This window comes from Telmatherina bonti (assembly GCF_933228915.1).
Source record: "Telmatherina bonti genome assembly, chromosome: 24".
NCBI classification, from domain to species: domain Eukaryota; kingdom Metazoa; phylum Chordata; class Actinopteri; order Atheriniformes; family Telmatherinidae; genus Telmatherina; species Telmatherina bonti.
Genome location: NC_136633.1, coordinates 18,993,114 through 19,014,343, shown reverse-complemented (window position 1 = coordinate 19,014,343; position 21,230 = coordinate 18,993,114). Strand labels below are relative to the sequence as shown.

The 21,230-nt window shown below is 40.0% G+C and overlaps 1 protein-coding gene across 4 annotated transcripts in view; it reads right to left on the bottom strand.

The window, feature by feature from the left end:
- dmd (dystrophin) overlaps positions 1-21,230 on the bottom strand; it is a 243,822-nt gene that overhangs the window by 86,395 nt on the left and 136,197 nt on the right. For all 4 annotated transcript variants that reach the window (XM_079264012.1, XM_079264016.1, XM_079264013.1 and 1 more), the window contains 10 exons: positions 17,342-17,443; positions 14,084-14,191; positions 13,742-13,921; positions 11,612-11,781; positions 9,589-9,712; positions 6,573-6,651; positions 6,029-6,141; positions 5,818-5,946; positions 1,627-1,819; positions 355-500 (listed from right to left, as the gene is read on the bottom strand). In XM_079264012.1, the coding sequence (XP_079120138.1) occupies positions 355-500; positions 1,627-1,819; positions 5,818-5,946; positions 6,029-6,141; positions 6,573-6,651; positions 9,589-9,712; positions 11,612-11,781; positions 13,742-13,921; positions 14,084-14,191; positions 17,342-17,443 (1,344 nt within the window). The remainder of the gene's footprint in view (positions 1-354; positions 501-1,626; positions 1,820-5,817; positions 5,947-6,028; positions 6,142-6,572; positions 6,652-9,588; positions 9,713-11,611; positions 11,782-13,741; positions 13,922-14,083; positions 14,192-17,341; positions 17,444-21,230) is intronic.

Below are 21,230 nucleotides of genomic sequence, written 5' to 3'. Positions count from 1 at the left end.
ACTGATTAAAACGTTTCACACTGGTAGAATCCACTTTGCACCTGAACCTACTGAGCCTTGACGTGCATCTGCTGAGCAGCGTGTGAAGGTCCAGACGTGCTAACGGCAGGTTGGGGGTTATTTTTGTGCTTTTAAAGCTGAAACTATGTCTGAAAATGATCCGTGCCGAATGTTCACTGAGCTGAAAGGAATTATAATGACAACATCAGAGCAAATGGTCCAGTTCTTGTTTTTTGTTTCAGTGCAAACGTGGAGTTTGGATTTGTTTTCACCAAAATATGAAGATTTTCAATCATTTATAGATAAAAATTTGAATTACATGTAGAAACATGCCTGTGGGATTTATATGTGTACCTGAACATCTTTCAGTCTCTGCTCCATGACAGGGTACTCTGTCACAGCTGTTGATGGGATGGCCAGTTTGGCTTCACACTGCTGTAACCATGCCAACAGAGTCGATACGGTCTCCTTATATCTTGCTGGAGGCAAACTTTCCAAAACTGGAAGAACACAGGAAGACAGACTGAAACATTTTTAGCACCACTGATAAAAAACTACAGACATTAAAATCATCTCAGTTAAAGGTCAAGAAATTTATCTTTGGTTGATTATTGATCAGAAAACAGAAAATTTACAGCCTTTCAGGTCGTCAATCAACTTCTGTCCTGATTAAAATAAACGTCAAATTTAGAAATAAATCAACTTCTTTTGACTGTTTCATGCAGATTTAATAACATGATGCTCCTGTTTTAGTGAGAAAATAAACATGAGTTATTTTCCATCCCGCGCATGTTGGAGAAGTGCAGATATTCCAGATCAGCCGCAGACAAACTGAAAACAAACAACGATTTGATGGAAACTCGTTGAAACAGTCATCTCCCAAAAAGCAATGAGAGAGCTCACATTTTCAGTGGAAACAAGACTGGTCTCACAAGAAGGAAAAGGCCCCCCAACATGGATCATATGGAAGAGGAAGACACGGGGATTCTTCATGCTGGGAGGCTTTGACTGCTCGGGCTACAGGGTCGTTGCCATGGGGATCGCCTTGCCTGGCTGCAGGGCGTCCTGTAGTTGTCCTGATCTGGGTGGTTCCTGGTTAGGTTAACCCTAACCTGGTTAACCACCTGCTCAGGTTAAGTTTTCTCCTGGTTTCCTCATGGCAGCGACGAGCCAGATGTTTATTTCCGTCATAATATTTAGTTGAAGAGACGAAAGGTTGGAGCACACATGTGTGTGTGCGGGTGTTTTTTTAAAAAAAAATGGTTTGATGTGTGTTTTCACATAAAGCACCTTTTGGCTGCATTTACCTTGAAAAGAAACGATGAAACATAACAAGGCTCATTGATTTCTTTGTGTTCTCAGTTTCCCAGATGTTTGACGTTGTGTGTCGGTGCAAAAGAAAGAGAAAAAAGCACGTTTACTACAGTTGTGTGTTTATCTCCGTTTGAAGTACATTTTCAGCATCGATGAACGGAAAGTTGGATGTCAGTCATTATTCAGCTGTTCTGTTTGGTCCTGGTGATGACGATGATGTCTGACTAGAAACATGTTAACAGTTGCCGGCAGAAACAGAAGCAGCCGCAGTAAGTTACAGTGAAGAAGATGAAGAGGCGAATGATGCCTCACCTCGCTGTAGCTGCCTCTCTCTTGCCCGCAGGTCCTCCAGGACCTTCTGATAATGTTCTTTGAAGGCACTGATGTCAGCATCCAGAAAGGCCGAAGAGTCTTCCTCGCCTTCCTTCTCCTCTTTCAGCTCCTGCAGCCGACTTTCCAGTAAGTCCACCTGAGGCTGGAGGGAGGACAGGCGGGCCACCTCCTCCTGTTGGGAGGAAGAGCATATTCATCAACCTCACGAATCATCCGGCTTCAAGATTCAGATTAAACATAAAAAAAAAAAAAATCAAATCAGACGCATTCGATCAATAATCTGTTTGACTGTTACAATGTTGGGATTAAATCTAATATTTACATCTCTGGGTTTAAATGCTGACGGTGATGATGGGACTTTAAAGTGTTTTAATAATTTGATAAAATTCCAAAGCAGTCTCAAACCAGGAGATGCGTTTTCTAAAGAGCTCTCTCTCTCCTCATTTATCCCAAAGCTCGCTCGACCGGCTCGCTCAGGTGGAGATGACTGAGAGGCTGAGAGATGAAACACCATGCTTAGACATGTTTAGCTCTGTTCAGCCCACTCCAGATGTTCCTGCAGATCAAAATGCTCCCCGAACATCTGGAGGATCTGGGCTGAAAGGAGAGAAAGTTCTACCTAAATATCTATCTGTGTATCTTATATATACGTAGAGTACTTACAGAACAGTGCTGAGGAAAGATGCATGAAAAAATGAAGAAATTCAATCAATGAAATTATTGTAAAATGAACAAAATACAAAGTAAAGTAAAATACTTCAACTTAAATACAACCACAGTTCCAAAAACACATCTGGTACGCTGTGCAAAATGTTCACTAAAATACAATAAAATTGAGAACAAATCTCATCAAGTCAGCTTTTATTCCAAACAACATGATGATGAAACAGACATTTTATCATTTGAGGGAAAATATTAATCTGATGCAGCAACATGTCTGTAAGATGTTGCAACAGGAGAACATGACTGGTTTAACTGGGAACAGGTCAGTGACTGGGTATACAAGGAGCATCTCAGAGAGGCAGAGTCTCTCAGATGTGAAGCTTAAAAAAACAAAACAAAAATAAAAACAACTGGGTGAGCATTGGACAAGTGAGTCCATGTGGTGATTTCCAGAACATAATACTGCCTGAAGACACCAAGTGTCCCCTGCACACAGAGATTCCTCCACACCTTCATCACCTGTAGGATGGATTATTGTGATAGTCTTCTTTCTGGTCTCCCAGAGAAACTGTAGCACCTCTGCAGCTGCTGCAGAACTCTGCTGCACGATTTCTTACTGGGACCAGAGAGAGAGCCCACATTACCCCCACCCTAAAGTCTCTGCATTGGCTTCCAGTTCGCTTCAGGCTTGATTTGAAGGTCTTACTAATCGCTTTTAAGACTCTTAAGCCTGTTACATACGCCACGAGAAGCGAGAACTTTTTTCCTGTTCTTGAGGCTCCGAGAAGAAAATGACGTCATTTTGTTCTCACGGACGTGTTTGAAGACAGATCTCGACACACCAGGCTGGCATGTGATTGGTCGGACATTGGAGGTGGGCGTCATTAACACAGAGAAAACATGAAGCGGAGTTTTTGCTTCTGTGTGTTTGCTGTTGCCGGCAAAACGGATTTGATAAAACAGCTGATCAAGGTGGTGAGAAAGTACAAAGATTTTTACATGTGGCATTAAAACGCTCGGAGCCAGCCGCGTGCACAACCCGCCCTGCCGCGGACGAAGTTGCTCGTTAAATATGAAACTAGAAAAAGCACTCGGAGAGCAGAAACCTCCGCCAAGCACAATGTTAAAGAATCCAAACGGTGATCCGGATCACCACCAGAATTTAATCAGCTCATTTTCACATTTCCAACAACTCTTGACATTTTTATAAAAATCCCTCTGTAACCTTTTGAGTTATCTTGAGCAAAAAGACGCGGGGAAAAACATAACCTCCTTGTTGGAGGTAACAACCGGGTTCATTGCACATAAAGCAGACATCGCCCCCTGCAATGATCCCTCCCCGCTGCAGATGTGCTTCTCCTGGAGGATGTATGGACCTGACGAAGACGACGTTTTTTATTGTTCTTGCAGCCTCGAGAGAAAGAACTCAGATCTTGCTTCTCGTGGAGGATGTAACAAGCTTTAACTGCCTCAGGCCTTCTTACTTACTGGATATCCTCAGGTACTACGAGCCATCCAGGGTCCTCAGGTCCTCTAATAGGCGACTTTTACAAATTCCAAACATTTTAACAGAGACTAATGGTGAGTCTTCTTTTTGTTTTTATGCTCCACATTTGTGGAACGGTCTGCCGGAGGACCTGAGGATGGTGGATACTGTTGAGGTTTTTAAAAGTCGGCTCAAGACCCATCCTCTCTTTTTATGATTGTCATTTAAATTATTTACATTTCTTATTGAAATTTATGGGGTTTTTTCCAGGCGGTGGCCTTTATAGTCATGATTAGTGTCCCAATGTGGATCCCTAAGACAGCTTTGATGAGAATGTTTTATGTGTTTTATCTATGCGAGTGTGTGTGAAAAGTGAGTTTATGTGGGTAAGTCTATGTTTTCGTCTGTGAAGGCGTGTTTTTAACCTTGTTTTATTTTATTTTGTAAAGCACTTTGTGCTACTTTTGTATGAAAAGTGTTATATAAATAAATTTTGATCAATTGATTGATATTCTCTGAATGTTTTGATGGTATTATACCCTGCAGATCATTGAGTGTCCAAAGTCGGTCGTTGAGGGCAGCTATCCTCCAGGTTTTCCATGAATCTCTTTTCCAACACACCTGGCTTCCAAGAAATAGATCCAACAGCCAATGAAGTTCTGCACTGTGTGTGGTTCATTTGAGTCAGGTATGTTGGAGCAGAGATACATGGAAAACCTGCAAGATTGTGGCCCTCGAGGACCGGAGCTGGACACACCTCATGTTACTGACCTGCTGCCAGTAAACCTCATTAGTTGTCAAACGCTCCTCCAGGAGCCTTTCAGAGGCAGTTTCTCAGGAGGAAAGATGGACAGAAGTTCATCAGTTTCTGAAAAATTTGCCTCAATGTACAATTATTAGGACATTGAAGGTCCTACTGTCTAAAGTGCATAATATCATCAAAACATCAGGAATTAGAAGGAATCTCTGTATGCTGGCAAAAGCCTGAATGCTGGTGATCTTCTGCAATAAAAGCAGACATGTTTTTAAAGCCTTAAATGATTTGGCTCCCTTGTTTTATCAGAGTTGTTCCACCAGGATGCTCCGGCCAGGACTCTGAGGTCCTCTTCACAACTCTTACTTGAGGTCCCAGTTGCCAGACTGAAGTCCAGGGATGAATGAGCTTTCTCTGATGCTGCTCCAAAATTATGGACTAGCCTTCCCATCCATGTTAGAGCTGCTCAATCTGTCTCCAATTTAAGGTCTGTTCTTAAATCCCACTTTTTTGCACCGGCTTTAAATCAAACCTGAGCATATCCTTTGTGTATTTTAATTTTTACTTTTATTTTTTATTTTTTCGTTTTTATTCCAGGTTTGCATTATGGAGTGTTTTTGTTTGTTGTTTTATTGTTCAGCACTTCGGGCAGCTGCTGCTGTAAAAAATGTGCTATATAAATAAACTTGAACTTAAACATGATTCTCTACTAGAAACCAGTGCATGGACTCACAGTCCACCCTGAAATCCACACATGCAGGCTAAAGCTCCATCATATGTGAAGAGGATCCAGAAACACAGTCGTCTTCTTTGGACCAAAGCTCATTTAAAATTATGTGGAATGGTTTGTGGACAGCATGGATGGCGTGTCCTGCAGACTAAAGAGGAGAGGGAGCATCCAACTTGTTATCAGCCTGCATCTCTGATGGGATGGGGTTGCATTGGTGTCGATGGCGTAGGCAGCTTCCACATCTGTGAATCTCCATCAATGCTGAAATGTAACATCTGCCCCCATCCAAACATCTCTTTCAGGGAAGACCTTGCAGATTTCAGCAGGACCATGCTGAACCAAATCCTGCATCAGACTTAAAATGAACTCGTATAAAATGTCTCAGTTTTAACATTTGACAAGTTTACGTTCTACTGGTCATAAAATGTGGCTTGATGAGCATCCCAACTGGTTTGAATCTGGAGATGTAATATTTGTTCAAAGTTTAGCCGAGCATCAGCTGACGGATAAAGTCAGGAAGTGTTCGGCAGTACTCACACAACATCGATCCAGTTGGATCTTTAGTGGTTCTGGTTCAGGTGCTGGAGGTGCCTGGACCTTCAGCCAGTTTTCACTGGTGTCCACCGCCTGCTCACACTGCTCAAACAAGTTGTAGAAGGCCAGCACCTGCAGCACACACACATTTACATTAAAACACACGATTCCAGGTGAGATCATCTAAAATGATGATTCAGGTTTCTGTCTGTACCTTCGTCTGGTAAGCTAGCCATGCTAGCCTGTCTGCTAACAAGGCGCAAAATCCCAGCCAGCGCTGGTTCAGCTGATCCGCTGCCTGAGCAATGTCTTCAGCACGCGTTCCCTCTGGGATGGGGGGGGATGGGGGGGGGGGGACAGAACAACAGAGACAGTTTCTAATAAATCCACGTTGCTACAGGTGGTTAGAGACCGGACAGCGCAGAGGCTGCTCACTAACGGAAGGGGAAGAGTTAGATTCACACCTTGATAGGAAGTTTTTCACCACTTCTGGCTTGTTTTGTTTGACAGAAGGTTAAAAGAAAAAAGAAAAAGTATAAACGGAGCTTTTTTTTATTTGCTTTCAGGAACACCAACAATTGCACAAGGACGGATAGGACGCGCCGCCAGATACGTCTTTTTTCTCTCCCTCTTTCTATTTCCCTCTCCATCAGTGTTTCTATGGCGACGAGGAGAGTGGGTGGGACAGGTGGAGGCGTTACCATGGGGACAGACAGGGTGTGCATGCCTGTGGAGGAGTGTGTGAGTGTGCACGTTACCCTGCTCGACGAGGGTCTGCGCCGTGCGCGTCGCCTCCTGAAGCTTCCTGTACTTCTCCGGCCGCTCTCTGTCGATGGCCTGCAGAGGAGGAACAGGGACGAGGAGGAGGAGGAGTTAGAGGACAAAGGAGCAACAAGAAGAGGTAAACAGGACAACATTACATTAAGAAAGTGATGAACACTATCAGGGTTTAAGAATTTAATTCTAGTTTATTTTAGTATAAGTCCATACTTTATACTTTCCTGCACATTTGACTCATTTTTCTGTTTTAATCAGGCTTTATTAGCCAATCACATCAGGTGCTGATGATGCAGAATCCGGCCACTTCACAAAGCCTTGTCCAGCACATCCCACAGCTTCTCAGTGGGGTTCAGGTCTGGACTCTGCGGTGGCCAGTCCACGAGGGAAACTTATGTTGCCTGTTACCTGAACTTCTTTCCCAGTCTGAGTCCAATGCAAGCTGGTGGTGTTAGCTTGGAATAAGGCCGTGTCATCAGGGAAGATGGAGTAACCTGCTCATTCAGTGTAATTGCATATCAGCTGATGTCATGAGTTGGACCTGGTGAAGCCTGGACAACTGCAGAAATCCCCGATTATAGACTACATAGCTCATGTACTGGCCCTACAGGCCTTTACAGTAGGCACTAGGCATGATGGCTGCATCTCTTCATCTACGTCTCTTCTTACTCTGATAAACAGGGTCAACGTGGACTCATTGGACCACATGACTTTATTCCAGCTCACTGAATTTTTTTTCTCCAGTTAGCCTCACTGATTAGCGGTTTTCTTCTGGCTGTTCGGTTCATTCACACTGTGGAAATCTAACTTTCACTATTAGACATAGTCCTGAGTTTTACTGTTGTTTTTCTTTCATCTGATTTAACCAAATGACTGTGGCTTGGCAGATCAACCCAAATACTGGTAGTATCCATACCAAGCCTAATATTGATATTGTTCCATACCAGCATGACGAGATAGGTGTTCCTCTTGCAGAGGGCTTTGGGGACATAAAGCCAAAACATGTGAATGAGAATCAACCAATGGTAGGTTTTACTGTTGTTTAGCTAACTTGTACTTTTGATATTATTTATTCACAAACAGGTATGTGTGATGAAAGGGAGCAACAGATTGCTTGTTTATTATAATTTCTCTTTATTACAAAAAAAAAAAAAACTGCAATTGTTTTATTATGAGCATAATCATGACAAAAAATTAAACACAAAAATCAATAAAGGATTCTGTAATTTCAAATAAAAAGTATCGGTGTGCTAATACTTTACTTGGATTTACTTCGTATTGGATCGATACTAAAATGAATGGTATCAACTAGCCTAAAATAAAATAAAATAAAATGAAATTAAACAGCCTTAAAGCGTCTTTATGATGTCATTTTGAGTTTTCTGAACTTTCTGTAGTGTTAAATACTCATCAGACATGTGAGCGGTGCTGTTTTTTTAAACACAAACACATTTTCCAGTAAGTCTCTACATTTGGTTTCCATGGTGCTGAAAATGATTGGTTTTAGAGAGTTCTTTTCTAGTTTGAGATTTCTGGGACATTTTTTCTGACCACATTTCTTCATGGAAGACGATGTTCCATCCTTCCAGTGTAAAATACGTTTGGGAGGTTTTTAACCCAGGTTCTGTAGTTTCTGCATCTCTTCACATTTTCTCTGCTTGATGCAGATGATCTGACCCTTTTTAGGCAGACTAGCACCTTTTCCACAACCACTGTGTGCGTCCGTCAGCATGCTTGTTTGGGAACGAGCAGCTGCTTTTTTTTTTTGCATCAGTTGGAGATAAATAACTTGCAGCTAATAAAATCATCACCCTGCAGGAATTATCCAGTAGGAGGGTCTTACATATTATCTCAGTTAAATCCAGGTGGTGACTTTTAAAGAGGCCAGCTGTAAACCTGCCAGACCTGGAGGTTGATGGGTTTTACCAACATGACACCATTACTTCATGGTACTTTTTCTATCAGTACTGATACAAATACAGATACTTTTGCTCCTTAAAAGAAAATCACATGATTATAAGTTTGCATTAATATCTTTATTGGAAGGTTTAAATTAAGTATGGCTAAACTTTGGGTCACTGTGGCCTAAATAGCCAGACTATTTAGTTCAACCCTCTGCTTGGGGGGAGCCTCGAATGGTGGTCTTTCCGTGTGGAGTTTGTGTTCTCCCTGTCTACGTATGGATACTCCGCCTTCCTCCCACCGTCCAAAGACATGCATATTACATTAACTGGTTACTCTATATTGTCCTTAGAAGTGAGTGTGAATGGTTGTTTGTCTCTCTGTGATGGACTGGTGACCTGTCCAGGTGTACCCTGCCTCTCGCCCAGTAATTGCTGGGATAAACTCCAGCTTGTCCGCGACCCTTCACTGGACTAAGCAGTTCAGAAAATGACTGACTAAAACTCATGACCATGAATTCTTAAGAGAAATGCTTATAAAATGATATCAGAGTGATTTAAATAAAAAGAGATTATAATGAATCTTTTGGAAGTTTGATATAAACTAATTAGGCTACTAACAAATATCAATTATAGAAATGGTTTATAGTTGAAAATATAAAAACAAGCACCTCACAGTATTTTATTTATGCTTATAGGTTGTAAACATAGAAAGGAAAAGGTTGCATCTTGAGATTTATTCATTTGGAGTCCAATTTTTTTTAAAAATTTTTTAAAAGAAGGATATTTTCAGTCTTAAAACGCGTAGAAATGGTCCAACAATGAAAAGCGTTAGTGGATCCACCTCAACGTGTCTCTGTGTGGACATGGCCTGTGTCTGCTTGCTGACAACACAAATGAAAACAACAAATAAATAAACCTGATAAAAACCTGAGATGTGGTTTCTTGTCTCTTTGCGAGACAAGAAACCACAGAACACCTGGCACGGTATCACAGGAACACAACCACAGTGAGACAGATCTGGATTCTTCTTGCACTGTGGTGAACTGGATCATAACTGGATTTACTGGAGATGTGGGGGTAGCACACCAGTTACCTGCACTTTGTCGTACAGCTCCTGAATGCTGCCATCTTTGCGCGACACAGAGAACTCAGGACTCTGAAGGATCGCCTCGCCTCGTGTCATGTAGCTGTGGACTTCTGTGAAGTCGACGTCAAACCTGACAACACACACAAACAAGCGCAGGCAAACACACACACACACACACACGCACGCACTCTGTGACATGGTTGCACTTCACTAGCTGTGTTTCCATTACCCCTGCCTCTATATTGCACAAAACCTAAATATTGCAATAAAAACGGTAATGTAACACCTACATGTAGGACAGCCTGTTGACTATCACTTAGGCGTGTTTAATCAGGTGGTTTTTCCAGACACGTCGATATAAAATGATATCACAGTAGTGTCCCCGAACAACACTTTTACAGAAACAGCTGCTCCCAAAAAAAAAATGTTTCGTATTTCCATCCTGCTAGTGGACGAGATTTTACCAAATGTATGACTTTTCAGTGGAAACACCTGTAACCCTACTTTGTCAAAATTTTAGAAATACAACCTTTATTTTGTGATATGCTGTAACGGAAACGCGGCTAAGGTTCACGTGATCCCTAAAGGACTGATTGCCACGGAGGAGGAGGAGCTGTGCAGGTCATATCCCTCCCCCATGGTGTGTTTTACCTAAACTCCACCTCAACATGACATCCCCCACCAGTCCGAGAAGCTTGTTTCGCTTTCCTTGCAGAGGATGCCAGTCATTTTCCAGACCCAGCCATCTTGTCCGGTGTCTGCACACAACAGATGACCCGAGCGCTCTGCTTTCACAACATCTAGTTCAGCCTTTCACATTCCTCAGTACTATTTAATTGATGAAGAGCTCAGTATTGATGTTTTTAACATTTATACATGGATTCCAAATCGTACAGGTGAGAATCCTGATGCATGTTCATCTGCAAGAAGCTTTGCCTGCGACAGGGTGGGGGTTCCTGTGGGGGGTGTCTGTGTATGTGCAATCAACCAGATTTAATGAGAAACTTTTCCCGTGGCAGGGTTGTATACATTTTTGTATTTCCTTACCACATCAATCCGCTGCTTATTAAAACCAAACAGTCAGCCTCGCAGAAGGAAAAAATTCCAACCAATCCCGCAAGGTTTCTTTAAATGCGTTTCCATGACATTTCCATGTTAGTTTTAACAAACAACAACTGCAATTTGCAGGTGTTTCCACTGAACAGTGTTTAGTGCGTTAGCCTCAGTTCTCGTGAAATCCCGTCAGTCTCTCGTCTTTTACGAGAATTGGCTCCAATGCACGGTAGCAATATGTTATTTTTAGATTTTTCTATTTGCTGCGAAGAATTTGCGCTGGCTTTTTTAAGCTTTTCTACTTCATTTTATTTTCTAAAAATTTGCTGTTGTTTGTTGCGCACCCCTACGTCACGTCACATAGATGCAAAAAAAAGTGTTTCCATTACATTTTTGCGATATGTTTCCATATTGAAACATCTGAAAAACCACCTCATGAGAGCGTAAAGAATTTTAGCGATATTTGAGACTTCTCCAAATGTAGGTGTTTCTATTAGTGTTTTTTATTGCGATGTTTAGTTTTTGCCCCCCTCCATTGGCCACACCCCTACAGCAGGAGGCTAGCATCTCTAGGACGGTGACCTGGAAAACTGAAAACAGAGGCTCTAATTGCAAAAAATTCAGATTTTAAATCATCTGCGGGACATGAATTCACAGAAATATTGTGATGGTGAAATAAAAATGAATTCAATCCATCTCTGAAGGGAAACTATTAGGATAAATGAATAATCTACTGGTATTGCTTTCTACGCGTACACAGTCACTTCTACGCTTGTTTGACTCTCTACTAAGAGGTTCAACAGAGTCCTTAACATCTCATAAACTGCTTTTAAATGCTGAGAATGCATCTGCAGAGCTTCATCACCTACCTGCTGAGATAAGACAGCAGAAAAGGGTGCATGAAACTGAACATTTCACATCAGTTAGAAAACGTTTAACCAGTCATGGATCCAGGCAAATTAGTTCCAACACCCACCTCTTCCTGAGCTCAGAATCCACGACCACTTGTCTCTTCTTCTGTGGTGGTGGTGACTCACGCGTCAGCCGTAACGCTGACACCTTCTCCCTCGTTGTCACTTTGGTAACAGTTGCTTTGACAGAGTGGGTGAGCTCAGACTGTTTGGTCACGCTGATGGCTGATGTCAGCTGAACGTAGAAGAAGCAGAAAGAGTTTATCAGCATCAGCTGAAAGCTCGCCAACAATCTATCATAAATAGACAATAAGTATCATAAAGCATCATACAGGTTCCATACTGACAACTGGCATTTGGCCAAAACAAATTAAACGACTAATTTGACTTTTTTTCTCAAAAATAAAATCAGAAAACACATAATCATTTTGAATCGGTATCAATTATATTAATTATATAATTAAAAAATGTGGTTTTAATGGAATTATTTTGTCCTCAAACGACTTCAGTAATTTTTTAGTAATATGTGTTTTACAAGCTACTAGCTTCTGCCTGCATGCTTTCAGCTTTTGTCCTCTTTTCTACAATTTATTTATTTTTATTTATTTCTGCTATATGACACAAACAAACAAATAACTATAAACTTAGTAAATTTCAATTCTAATTCTACAAATACAATAATAATAAGGCATCAAAATCAAGATTTTGACTAAAAGTTTGAAGACAGATTAAAAACAAAACAAAAAACAAACAAAACTGTTTTTAATCTGGATAGATGGAGGCTGAAATTTTAACCCCCAAAAAAACAAAAAATGGATAAACCTACTATTAGATAAACGATTGGATAAATATACTTCTTTTTTATTCTCTTTTTGTCCTAAATGACTTCAGAGGGTATAAATTTGATGTGATATCACACAGATAATGATATAAGATCAAAGACAATATGTTGGACAACAGTGAATTAACTGGCATTTAAAGGGTTAAAATGTCAAACCTTTTTGGTATGGTGTAATGGTATTGTAATGTAATGTAAATACCATGTAATGCTATTTTTGATCAGAATTAAAGATGTTTTAGTGATTTAGGCAGAAAAAGGCAGAAGATTATTTGATTTATGTACTTTATCTAATTTTATTTTGTTGTTTTGTTTTTTAAATGGATATTTTGTCCGTAACGACTAGCCAACACGCAAAACATTTTGCAGGTATTCTATTGATCTAATAAAAATATTTAAAAGTTGAATTCACAAATCTGCCAAGGGAGAAAATTCCTTACAAAAACTGTAAAATGCACTAACACGATGCAGGTTGAGAGGAAAAATGTGTCTAAATGCACAAAAAAAGCCCAAACTTCTCAAAATTTAGCGACAGAAACTCTCACACAGTGGTAGCTGCAATCTTTTTTCCACTTAACCACTAGGCTGGAACACAGAATATATAATTTTAGAATATTACCAAAAGAACAACCCCGTAAGAGGATATATAATTAGCAAACGATACCCAACATGTAAGCTAACAACAAGAAAACAAACTTTCAGGATTTTCATCTTTGCAAATGGAATCGATGAGGTACAAACAAAATGCTTCAGCAACAGGAACCTGAGATGGTCAAATGGGGAAACATCACCCCCACCATCCAGGAAAGAGTACCAAGCACCACTCACAGTCCTGGAAAACAGTATTCTGATGTTCGGAAATGAAATTGATAAGCTGAAAACAAATGACGAGATGGGAAAAAGGTTTTTACATGTTGTAATATGAGAATATACAGCTTTAAAGAATTTCCCTGTATTTAGACCCTCCACCACTTTCTCAGATCTGACCAATTTCCCCATCTCTGCTGGTTAAAAACATCCCAGCATCATGATGCTGCCACCGCCGTGCTTTACTGTAGGGATGTGCACGTTGACTATTTTCAAATGAACAAATCACTGGAAACTTTCATTCATTTGCTCAAAAGTTTTAACGTGTTTTTTTCATATGTTGGAATTCACTTAATTCTGTTTTATTCACTGTTTGCATTCTTTAATTCTGGTGCATAAGATGGGTAAGCTAGCTGTTCTTCATCACATACCTGAACTGTGCTGAAAAAATGGTTTGAGAGTCTCCGCTGTCTCCAGAAACATCGCCGCTGCAGCGCTACAACATGGTCAACTGAGACAACAAAACAGTAACTGATGATGGCTGACATACCTGGGCCATGTTCATCTCCAGATTCTGGAGCAGGCGGTCCCAGCGCTGGGCAAAGCTTTCCAGTCTGGCCTCCAGTTTCTTGGCAATGTCTTTGTTCTTGACACTGGACAGCAGGTCCTGGCTTATGGAGCACAGCTTGTCCATCGTGGGATGTTTCGCCTCCAGTTCCGCTTTCACCGTCTGGTGAAATGTGCAAACATCAGCCTTCCAGGGACGCCCCTCCATACCAACATGTCCACATTTCACATGCACACCCCGTTTTGTAAGAGTTGCCCTCAAACCACTTCATGTATATTTTGTCTTGTTACAGACTGGGTGCATCGTTGGAGTTGAAAGACTCACTGCAAGGCGACGCAGACAGGCGTTCATGTCCTCCTGGTCTTTCAGGTTGGAGGTCTTGATGGAACGAACTTGCTCCTCCTTTTGAGCCAGCCAGGAATCAAACAAAATCTGTCAGGGAAGGTAAGATGGAGAGAAATGAGTGGATGATAAAAGGAATTACAGCAAAAGAACAGATAAGAAAAGAAGATTAAAAAAGAAAACAGGAGGAAAATGAGGTTACTTTTTGACCAGGATGCATCTTTTAACTCACATGCAAAGCAAGTTTCTAACAAATCCCTTTTTTTTCATACATGATGTCATTAAAATTTGGAATAACGCATCTCCAAGTTAGACAGAAAAAATACTCCTGTTGCTTTATAAGGCAATTCCTTCTTGTTGATAATTCTCAACAAAATCTCTGAAAACATTCAGCTTGCAACTGTTTTACAGGTTCTGACAATTATTTCTCCAAATTACTTTCTTCTACCTGGCATCTTGTAAAATCCATGATAAAATTTAAAGCTTTTAATGACCAAAGTTTACTTTAAAGACCTCATGGGAGGCAAAAAACTTCTCTAACTCGACTTCTCTTTGATCACGGTTATCGTTAGAGCTGGTCGAGATGCCCCTCAGTCATTCCTGCAGTTATAATGTTATAGCTTGCCGGGGGGGGTCATCTTTGATGCACCAAATCCTCACCTTACATCTTCTTGTTTTTTTGTTTTTTTCTCTTTTTAAAGTGCCTTGGGATTCCACATGTGAACTAGAGACACTGATGAAAAAATTCAACAGAAGACTGAAGGAGGAGGGAAATAATGATGAAAGGTGGTTAAAAAGAGAAAAAACAGACACTGGAAAGGAAAGAGGAATAAAAGAAAAGATGGGAGGCGAAAAGGAAAGAAGGGAGGAGAGGGAAAAAGTGAGAAGCATACAGCAAAAATCAGAAAAAAAAAAAACCGAGTCAGAGATTAGAAGAATTAAAAGTACAAAGAGGATGAGGAAGAAGAAGGAAGACAGGAAGTTGGTGTTCTATTTGAAGCCAAAATGAAACCATGTGAAACACACATAATCACGTCAAAGTCGTGTAAATTCCCACATAAAACCAACATAATCACATGTGAAACTTATTCAATCACATGTGAAATCTATGTAAATCCCCATTTAAAACTAATTTAAGCACATGTGAACCTATGAGAAAACACGTATATGTACTGGTTTCACATGCTATTGCCATTAAATGTTTAAAAACCACGTTTCTAATGTACAAAACATACCTTTCACACGTGTTTCACATGCAACACGTCATTTCTCTTATAGGGTAGCAGGACTGAAAGTCAATGTTAGAGAATTAGATTGTCCTCTGTTAAAACAAAGGCTTGTTTTCTTCCATATGGAAGGAATGGAAATCCAGTTTTCGACTTTTAATTAAGGCTTATCTGTTTATCATGGATAATCCCATGTTTTGATTATAGAGTCCTAAATTATTACACACACAGCATGAGCAAACCAGATAACATATTTAATTTCCTTTTACAAAGTCTGCTCTGAATAAAAATATCTGCAAAGCCAATGATAAAGGACGGAAAATGAAGCTCTGACTCAAAAAGAAGATAATCTAATTAATATGTCGGATCTATAGGGTGTTGGGATAAACTATTATTGGCCTTTTGTCTGAAATTACTGTTTACATTTCCTCATTTCTTTTAGTCTGCATTTGCTCAGATTGATACTGTGACAGCTGATTCACAGCTTTGCTTTGGTCTGACGCAAAGCTGCAAAAGTTCAGACAAACCTTTAACCACTGTTAGTGCAAAGATCATCGCTACAAATGCTCCTAATAAACAGAGATATTTCCAACCTGGTCCAAAGAAATCTTAAAAGCACTTGTCTGATCTTTAGAAATGTTCAGCACACTGAACATTTCACTACTTGTTACCCACAGAGCATATTAAAGCAATTAAATATAAATGTTTCACAGAGGACAAATCCTGCTTTATTTTTATTTAAAGAATGGATATGAAACTGAACTTCTAACAGAAAGTTGTGCAATAAAATGCTTCTTTTATCTTGATCTTAATGCAAATAAAATTAATGTAATTTGCTCATTTTCAAGCTAATTTGGTTTTTGGCACACACAACTGGAGTATGTCCACATCTGAAGTAAATACTGTGATCTGATCTCTAGAGTTGGATTTAAAAAGAAATGGAAAACCTTAAGACCAATGAGGGCTATTTGTCCCGAGGACATTAAAGAAGTGAGGCCTCTCATCCTTCTGAAGAAGAAATTTTCTCCTCTTGTAATTTTTCCGCTGTTGATTCTATTCTTTTGATCATTAAGTTAAGTCTGACAAAACCTTCCGACCGTGGTAGCATACTGAATGGCTCTGACTTCAAATGAAGGGTGTGAAAAATAATTTATCCAACTGTTAAACACATTTTAGTAGGCTAATACATTTATCAAAATAGTTTATTTTCATGCTACTATTCCAGTATATAGCAACACAATTCAAATACCCCCCACACTCCCCGAATATCATGCCAGTAATGTGATTATTGGTTAACTATGATGAGCTTTTATACAATTAAAATATTTGTGTGATGTTGAATGAGAAAACAGATGGATGTTACATATGTAAATTCTTTTTACAATTTTTTTTTTATTGTTCTGGATTCCAGACTTTTATGTCAGGCTCATATCAGACAGCATTTCTGTAATGGGGTCCTGTCCGGGATTTCCAGTATGGCCATATCCAGCATGTAGCAACCATAAGATGACATAGTTTTGCTCATGCAGGCCTGGTTTGGGAGTTCTTGCAGCATCTTTTTTTTTTTTTTTTTTTTTTTTTTGAGACATCATCACAATTGTGTTTGAAGCTTAAAAACACCATTATTAAAATGCTAAAGCCTGAGACGGAAAATTCTTTTCCACTTCTCTGCTAATGCAAAACATTTAACAATGTTGAACAGATAGTTTTGAGGACCAGCTGGTTGAGTCAGTGAGGAAGTATGAGTCTTTGCAATAATAAGGAGACCAAAGCATATTGTGCACGTATTCAGCAATTAACTATATGTGTTCGAAAACTACATTATGTCACTAACTGCAGTCTCAAGAAGAACATTTTAACAGCAAAACAGGTTCTGTAACAGCACTCTTAAAAACATTTAAAACTAAAGTCTGCAGTTGAAAATCTAACATGAAAAACATGAAAACTGTAGAGGACATTTTTTACTTTTTGCTAGTTAGCTTGTTGTTGTAAAGCGTTCTACAGTGATTCTTACCTGTTCATTGGTAAAGTGCTGCCATTTTAACAAAATTTCCTGAAGTAAAATCCAGCGTTCTTCTGTCCATCTGCAGATTGCTGCCCAGCGGTCACCAAGGACCTGTAAGCAAACAAAAATGGGTTTTAGATATAAAAGTAGATTTATGTTCATTGCCTTCTGACATCACACTGTGATGCTGCTGGTTGTGTTAAATGTTAAAGGAACTTGTCAATTTCCCAACAACAAAAGACAAAACTGGAATTTGTCCACTGAACACAATCATTAGTGACAGAGAGAAGCAGAGAAAAGCCAGGAAAGGAAATGAGGAGACATTAAAATGCAAATTTAAATAAAAGAAAGACAAAATAGAGCTGAAGTGAGAGGGTGCTGGCATAGTAAAGAGAGAGGCACAGCAGGTTAACCTCAGGATGAATGGCCTGTAATTAATCAAGTGACAATTCAACAGCAGGGGGGGAACGCTGCAAGGCAGCTTCCACTTGGATTCCTGCGCATATTGTTCTCTCATCTATGTATTTTCTTATCTCGTATTAAATAATAAACTGCACTGCAGGAACCAGAGCTGGCTCAGACTCCAGTTGTTAAAAAGAAAGTGGGGAAAAAAAAAACCCCATCACATTATGCTTGTAATGACATTAACTGTGATTGTACTTTGCATGCAGCACAACGTTGTTGAGCTCTGCAGAATATTTGCTTAAATTCACATGGTAATTATCTGGAGGCTCACTGCAGCATCGCATCACTAATGCAAATTAACCCTTTTTTCTTGTTAGGAGCAAAAATTCTTACTTTCACTAATCTCCCGGAAAACAAAAAGCTAAATTTTATGCACACCTACTCATTTTCTCTCTCACTCACTCGTACATTTCCCTGGAGAGAAAAGAATGAGACTTTTCCTTTTACCTATATCACTTATTTTCCGTCAGAGATACTAACCCAAATCATTAAGACGAACAAAGACACAATTATCAGCCATGTTCATTTGTTAATTACATGGTTATAATGACTGTCACATCAGTGCATTGAAAGAGAAATGGATTTTCTGGGTTCATATATATGAAAATTGATAGCTTGGAAATCTCCACCTGATTTTTGAGGCTTTTTTTTGTTCCGATAATTGGCAGAGCTGCTTCCTCATCCATGTCCCTGTTATCAGATGGGATATGTTTGAAAATGTAGATATTTTAGTCTTTCTAGATTAATAAACAGAATGCAGACAAAGCACATATATAATATTGTTATTCTCTTATTTCTTTTTTGCTGTATTATCATTTCTGTCTCTTCTTCGTTTTCATTATAGGTTCAGTTTAGTGAAGTGATGGATTTAACTTGCTGATTTGATGTTATTTTACACAGACAAAAGAGACAGACGGCAAAGTCTGGGCCTGGCTGAAATCTGTAATGACCACTTCTGGAGTAAGCAGAACCAGTAGAGAAGTACAACCAACATATACAGAGAACAAGCACATCCTCCTCCCAAGGTCTAATGAGAACACAACAGCCCAGAGAAAACTGTATCCTCTTCAATATATTTTCACAGAAAAACATCAGCAGAAGTCTGCTGGGTCCACTCCCACTGAGAAAAACAAACTCATTCTTTCTCACAGCCTCAACAAACCCACTTTATTGTTATTATTAATTTTCAACAGAATTTCACTATTGGGTGAGGGGGAGTTGAGGTGGGCAGTGTTTGTACCGGATTAATCCAGCTGAGGCATTGGATGGTCCCTGTACAGGAACTCTGTTAACAAACGCAGTGCAGATCTTCAGCTGAAGGTGGTTCATGGGTTATGAGTTGTTGAACGCAGTATGACAGTTAACTAAACCAACTGCAGCTTTAGTTACTAGTATACCAACGCTACATCAATCAGTTGCGCATCTATATGTCTTCTTTTCTGTTCAGTGATAGATAGTATGGAATGCCGATGTGACCAACCTTTGACTTGGTTGTTACTGTAGTAGACCATTTAATTGGCTGTAGGCTTGCTATGATGGTAGCTAGCCTCTCACTGCAAATGCCCGAGGAACTGTAATGTACAACGTAACCAACTTAGGCATGCTAGTTGTTGACCTCACCAATGCTAACACCTGCATATTCTTGCTAATAGACAACAGACAGAGTATCTATCCTAGTAAGTCACCAGGATGGAGATGCAAGGCATTAGTCTCATCAGTGCTAACAGCAACATATCTTTCCTAATAGATGAGAGAGTATCTGTCTCAGTGGGTCACTAGCCTGAGGTAGTTAGTCTGTGACCTCTTAACTCATAATGACTAGCATCTTCTTGCCAAAAGAAATGAGAAGTATTATTTATTAATGCATTCCAGTTGTCTTCAGAACTCATCTCCGAAGGTATTTTAGCCAGAAATGATGAACCGATTTTGTTTTTCGGAACACTGAACTCATAGGTTTCAGAAAACCCTCAGGTTCTGGATTTAAGCCCTTAACCGGCGGCGGCCCGCCAGCGAGCCGTTTTACGTATTATTTTTTTTTATATCATGCTCTTACAATATCTTAGACGTTTCCTATTTCAATAAAACTACGCATGACGCACCGGTAGGCTCTCCTATTCTGACTGACACTATTTTTGACCAACTGGATTGATCAATGGTCATTCTTTAGCCAATAATAACTCAAGTGGCCTGAAAATCACATACTTTTCCGCTTCCAGACCTGGCCTATCAGCTCTGATGCCAGTTCTGACACTGCTGTCGGATAGCCATTTAAATTCCCGTCATGGCGATGTGCGGCTTCTGTGTGTGGGATGTAAAATGGCTTCAGAAAGTCGGTGCGTAAACAACTTGCATACTTGTGTGCGCAAAAGCAGAGGATGCCTTTTTTGTGCACATTTTCTCTGTATGAACAATTGCAAAACATGCCAAAAAATGAAAATACACCCATGAAGAGGTGGTGGAGTTGTTTACATGGAGGGACAGTGATTTTTACAGAGGAAGACGTTTCTGACTGCAGAAGAAGATGCCGTTCCAGAAGGAGAAGAGCATGAAAAGTAAGCATAAACTTCTATATGCAGCTACTGTGTTTAAAGCTGTTTAGATAAGTAACTCTGTTGTTTATGGGGCTGGGGAGGGGGGTGCTTGTTTACTTTGTGCATCGGGATGGGGGGAGGAGGTAGTGGGGGCGTCCGCATTGCTTCCTTTGTTTATGTTCTCACTGTTGCCGCATTTACAGTGGTTCTGTTTGGCCTGCTAAAGACGTGGGACTTGGTTTGTTAGAAAACTTGGGGTTTCGGCTCAAAAACATAGGACTCTTAGTTCAAGCAGGTTTCATTCAGTCCAAGTGTGCGTGAAAGCAAAAAGACCAGTTATCGAAGAGACACAGCAGTTCAGCACCTATATTTCCCTCCAGTTGTGAACATTTGCTCATAAATACAAAATCATAGAAAGAAAGAAAATAAGCTGCTGCTGATTTATCTGCGTGTGTGTGAGCCGCTTTCATACTCTGTGTGTGCATGCGTGCCGGGATGTGTGTCTGTTAAAACATCACTTATTACAGTCGCAGTACTGTGGGATAAAAACCTAACTTCTTCTTGTTTGTCTTTATTAGTCTTTCATCTAATTATGAGTGGAAACCCACCAGCTCTTCAGATGAAGAAGGACCAGCTCCTTCCGCAGGAAGAGGAAGAGTAAAAGGAAGAGGAAGACGGACAACAGTGAGGGGAAGAAGCAGCAGTAGCAGGGGAGAGTCATCAACTCCAGGTTTGGTAAGCTGGCATGGTGTTTATGAGGCAGATATAACACAACCTCAGCCTACAAACTTATTCGGAATCTTTTATTATAATGCACAATATAAAAAATAAGCTTTTTAGTGAGTTTATGCATCACCTGGTGAATTTCAATAACGCTGAAAGTAAATATGAATATACAACAA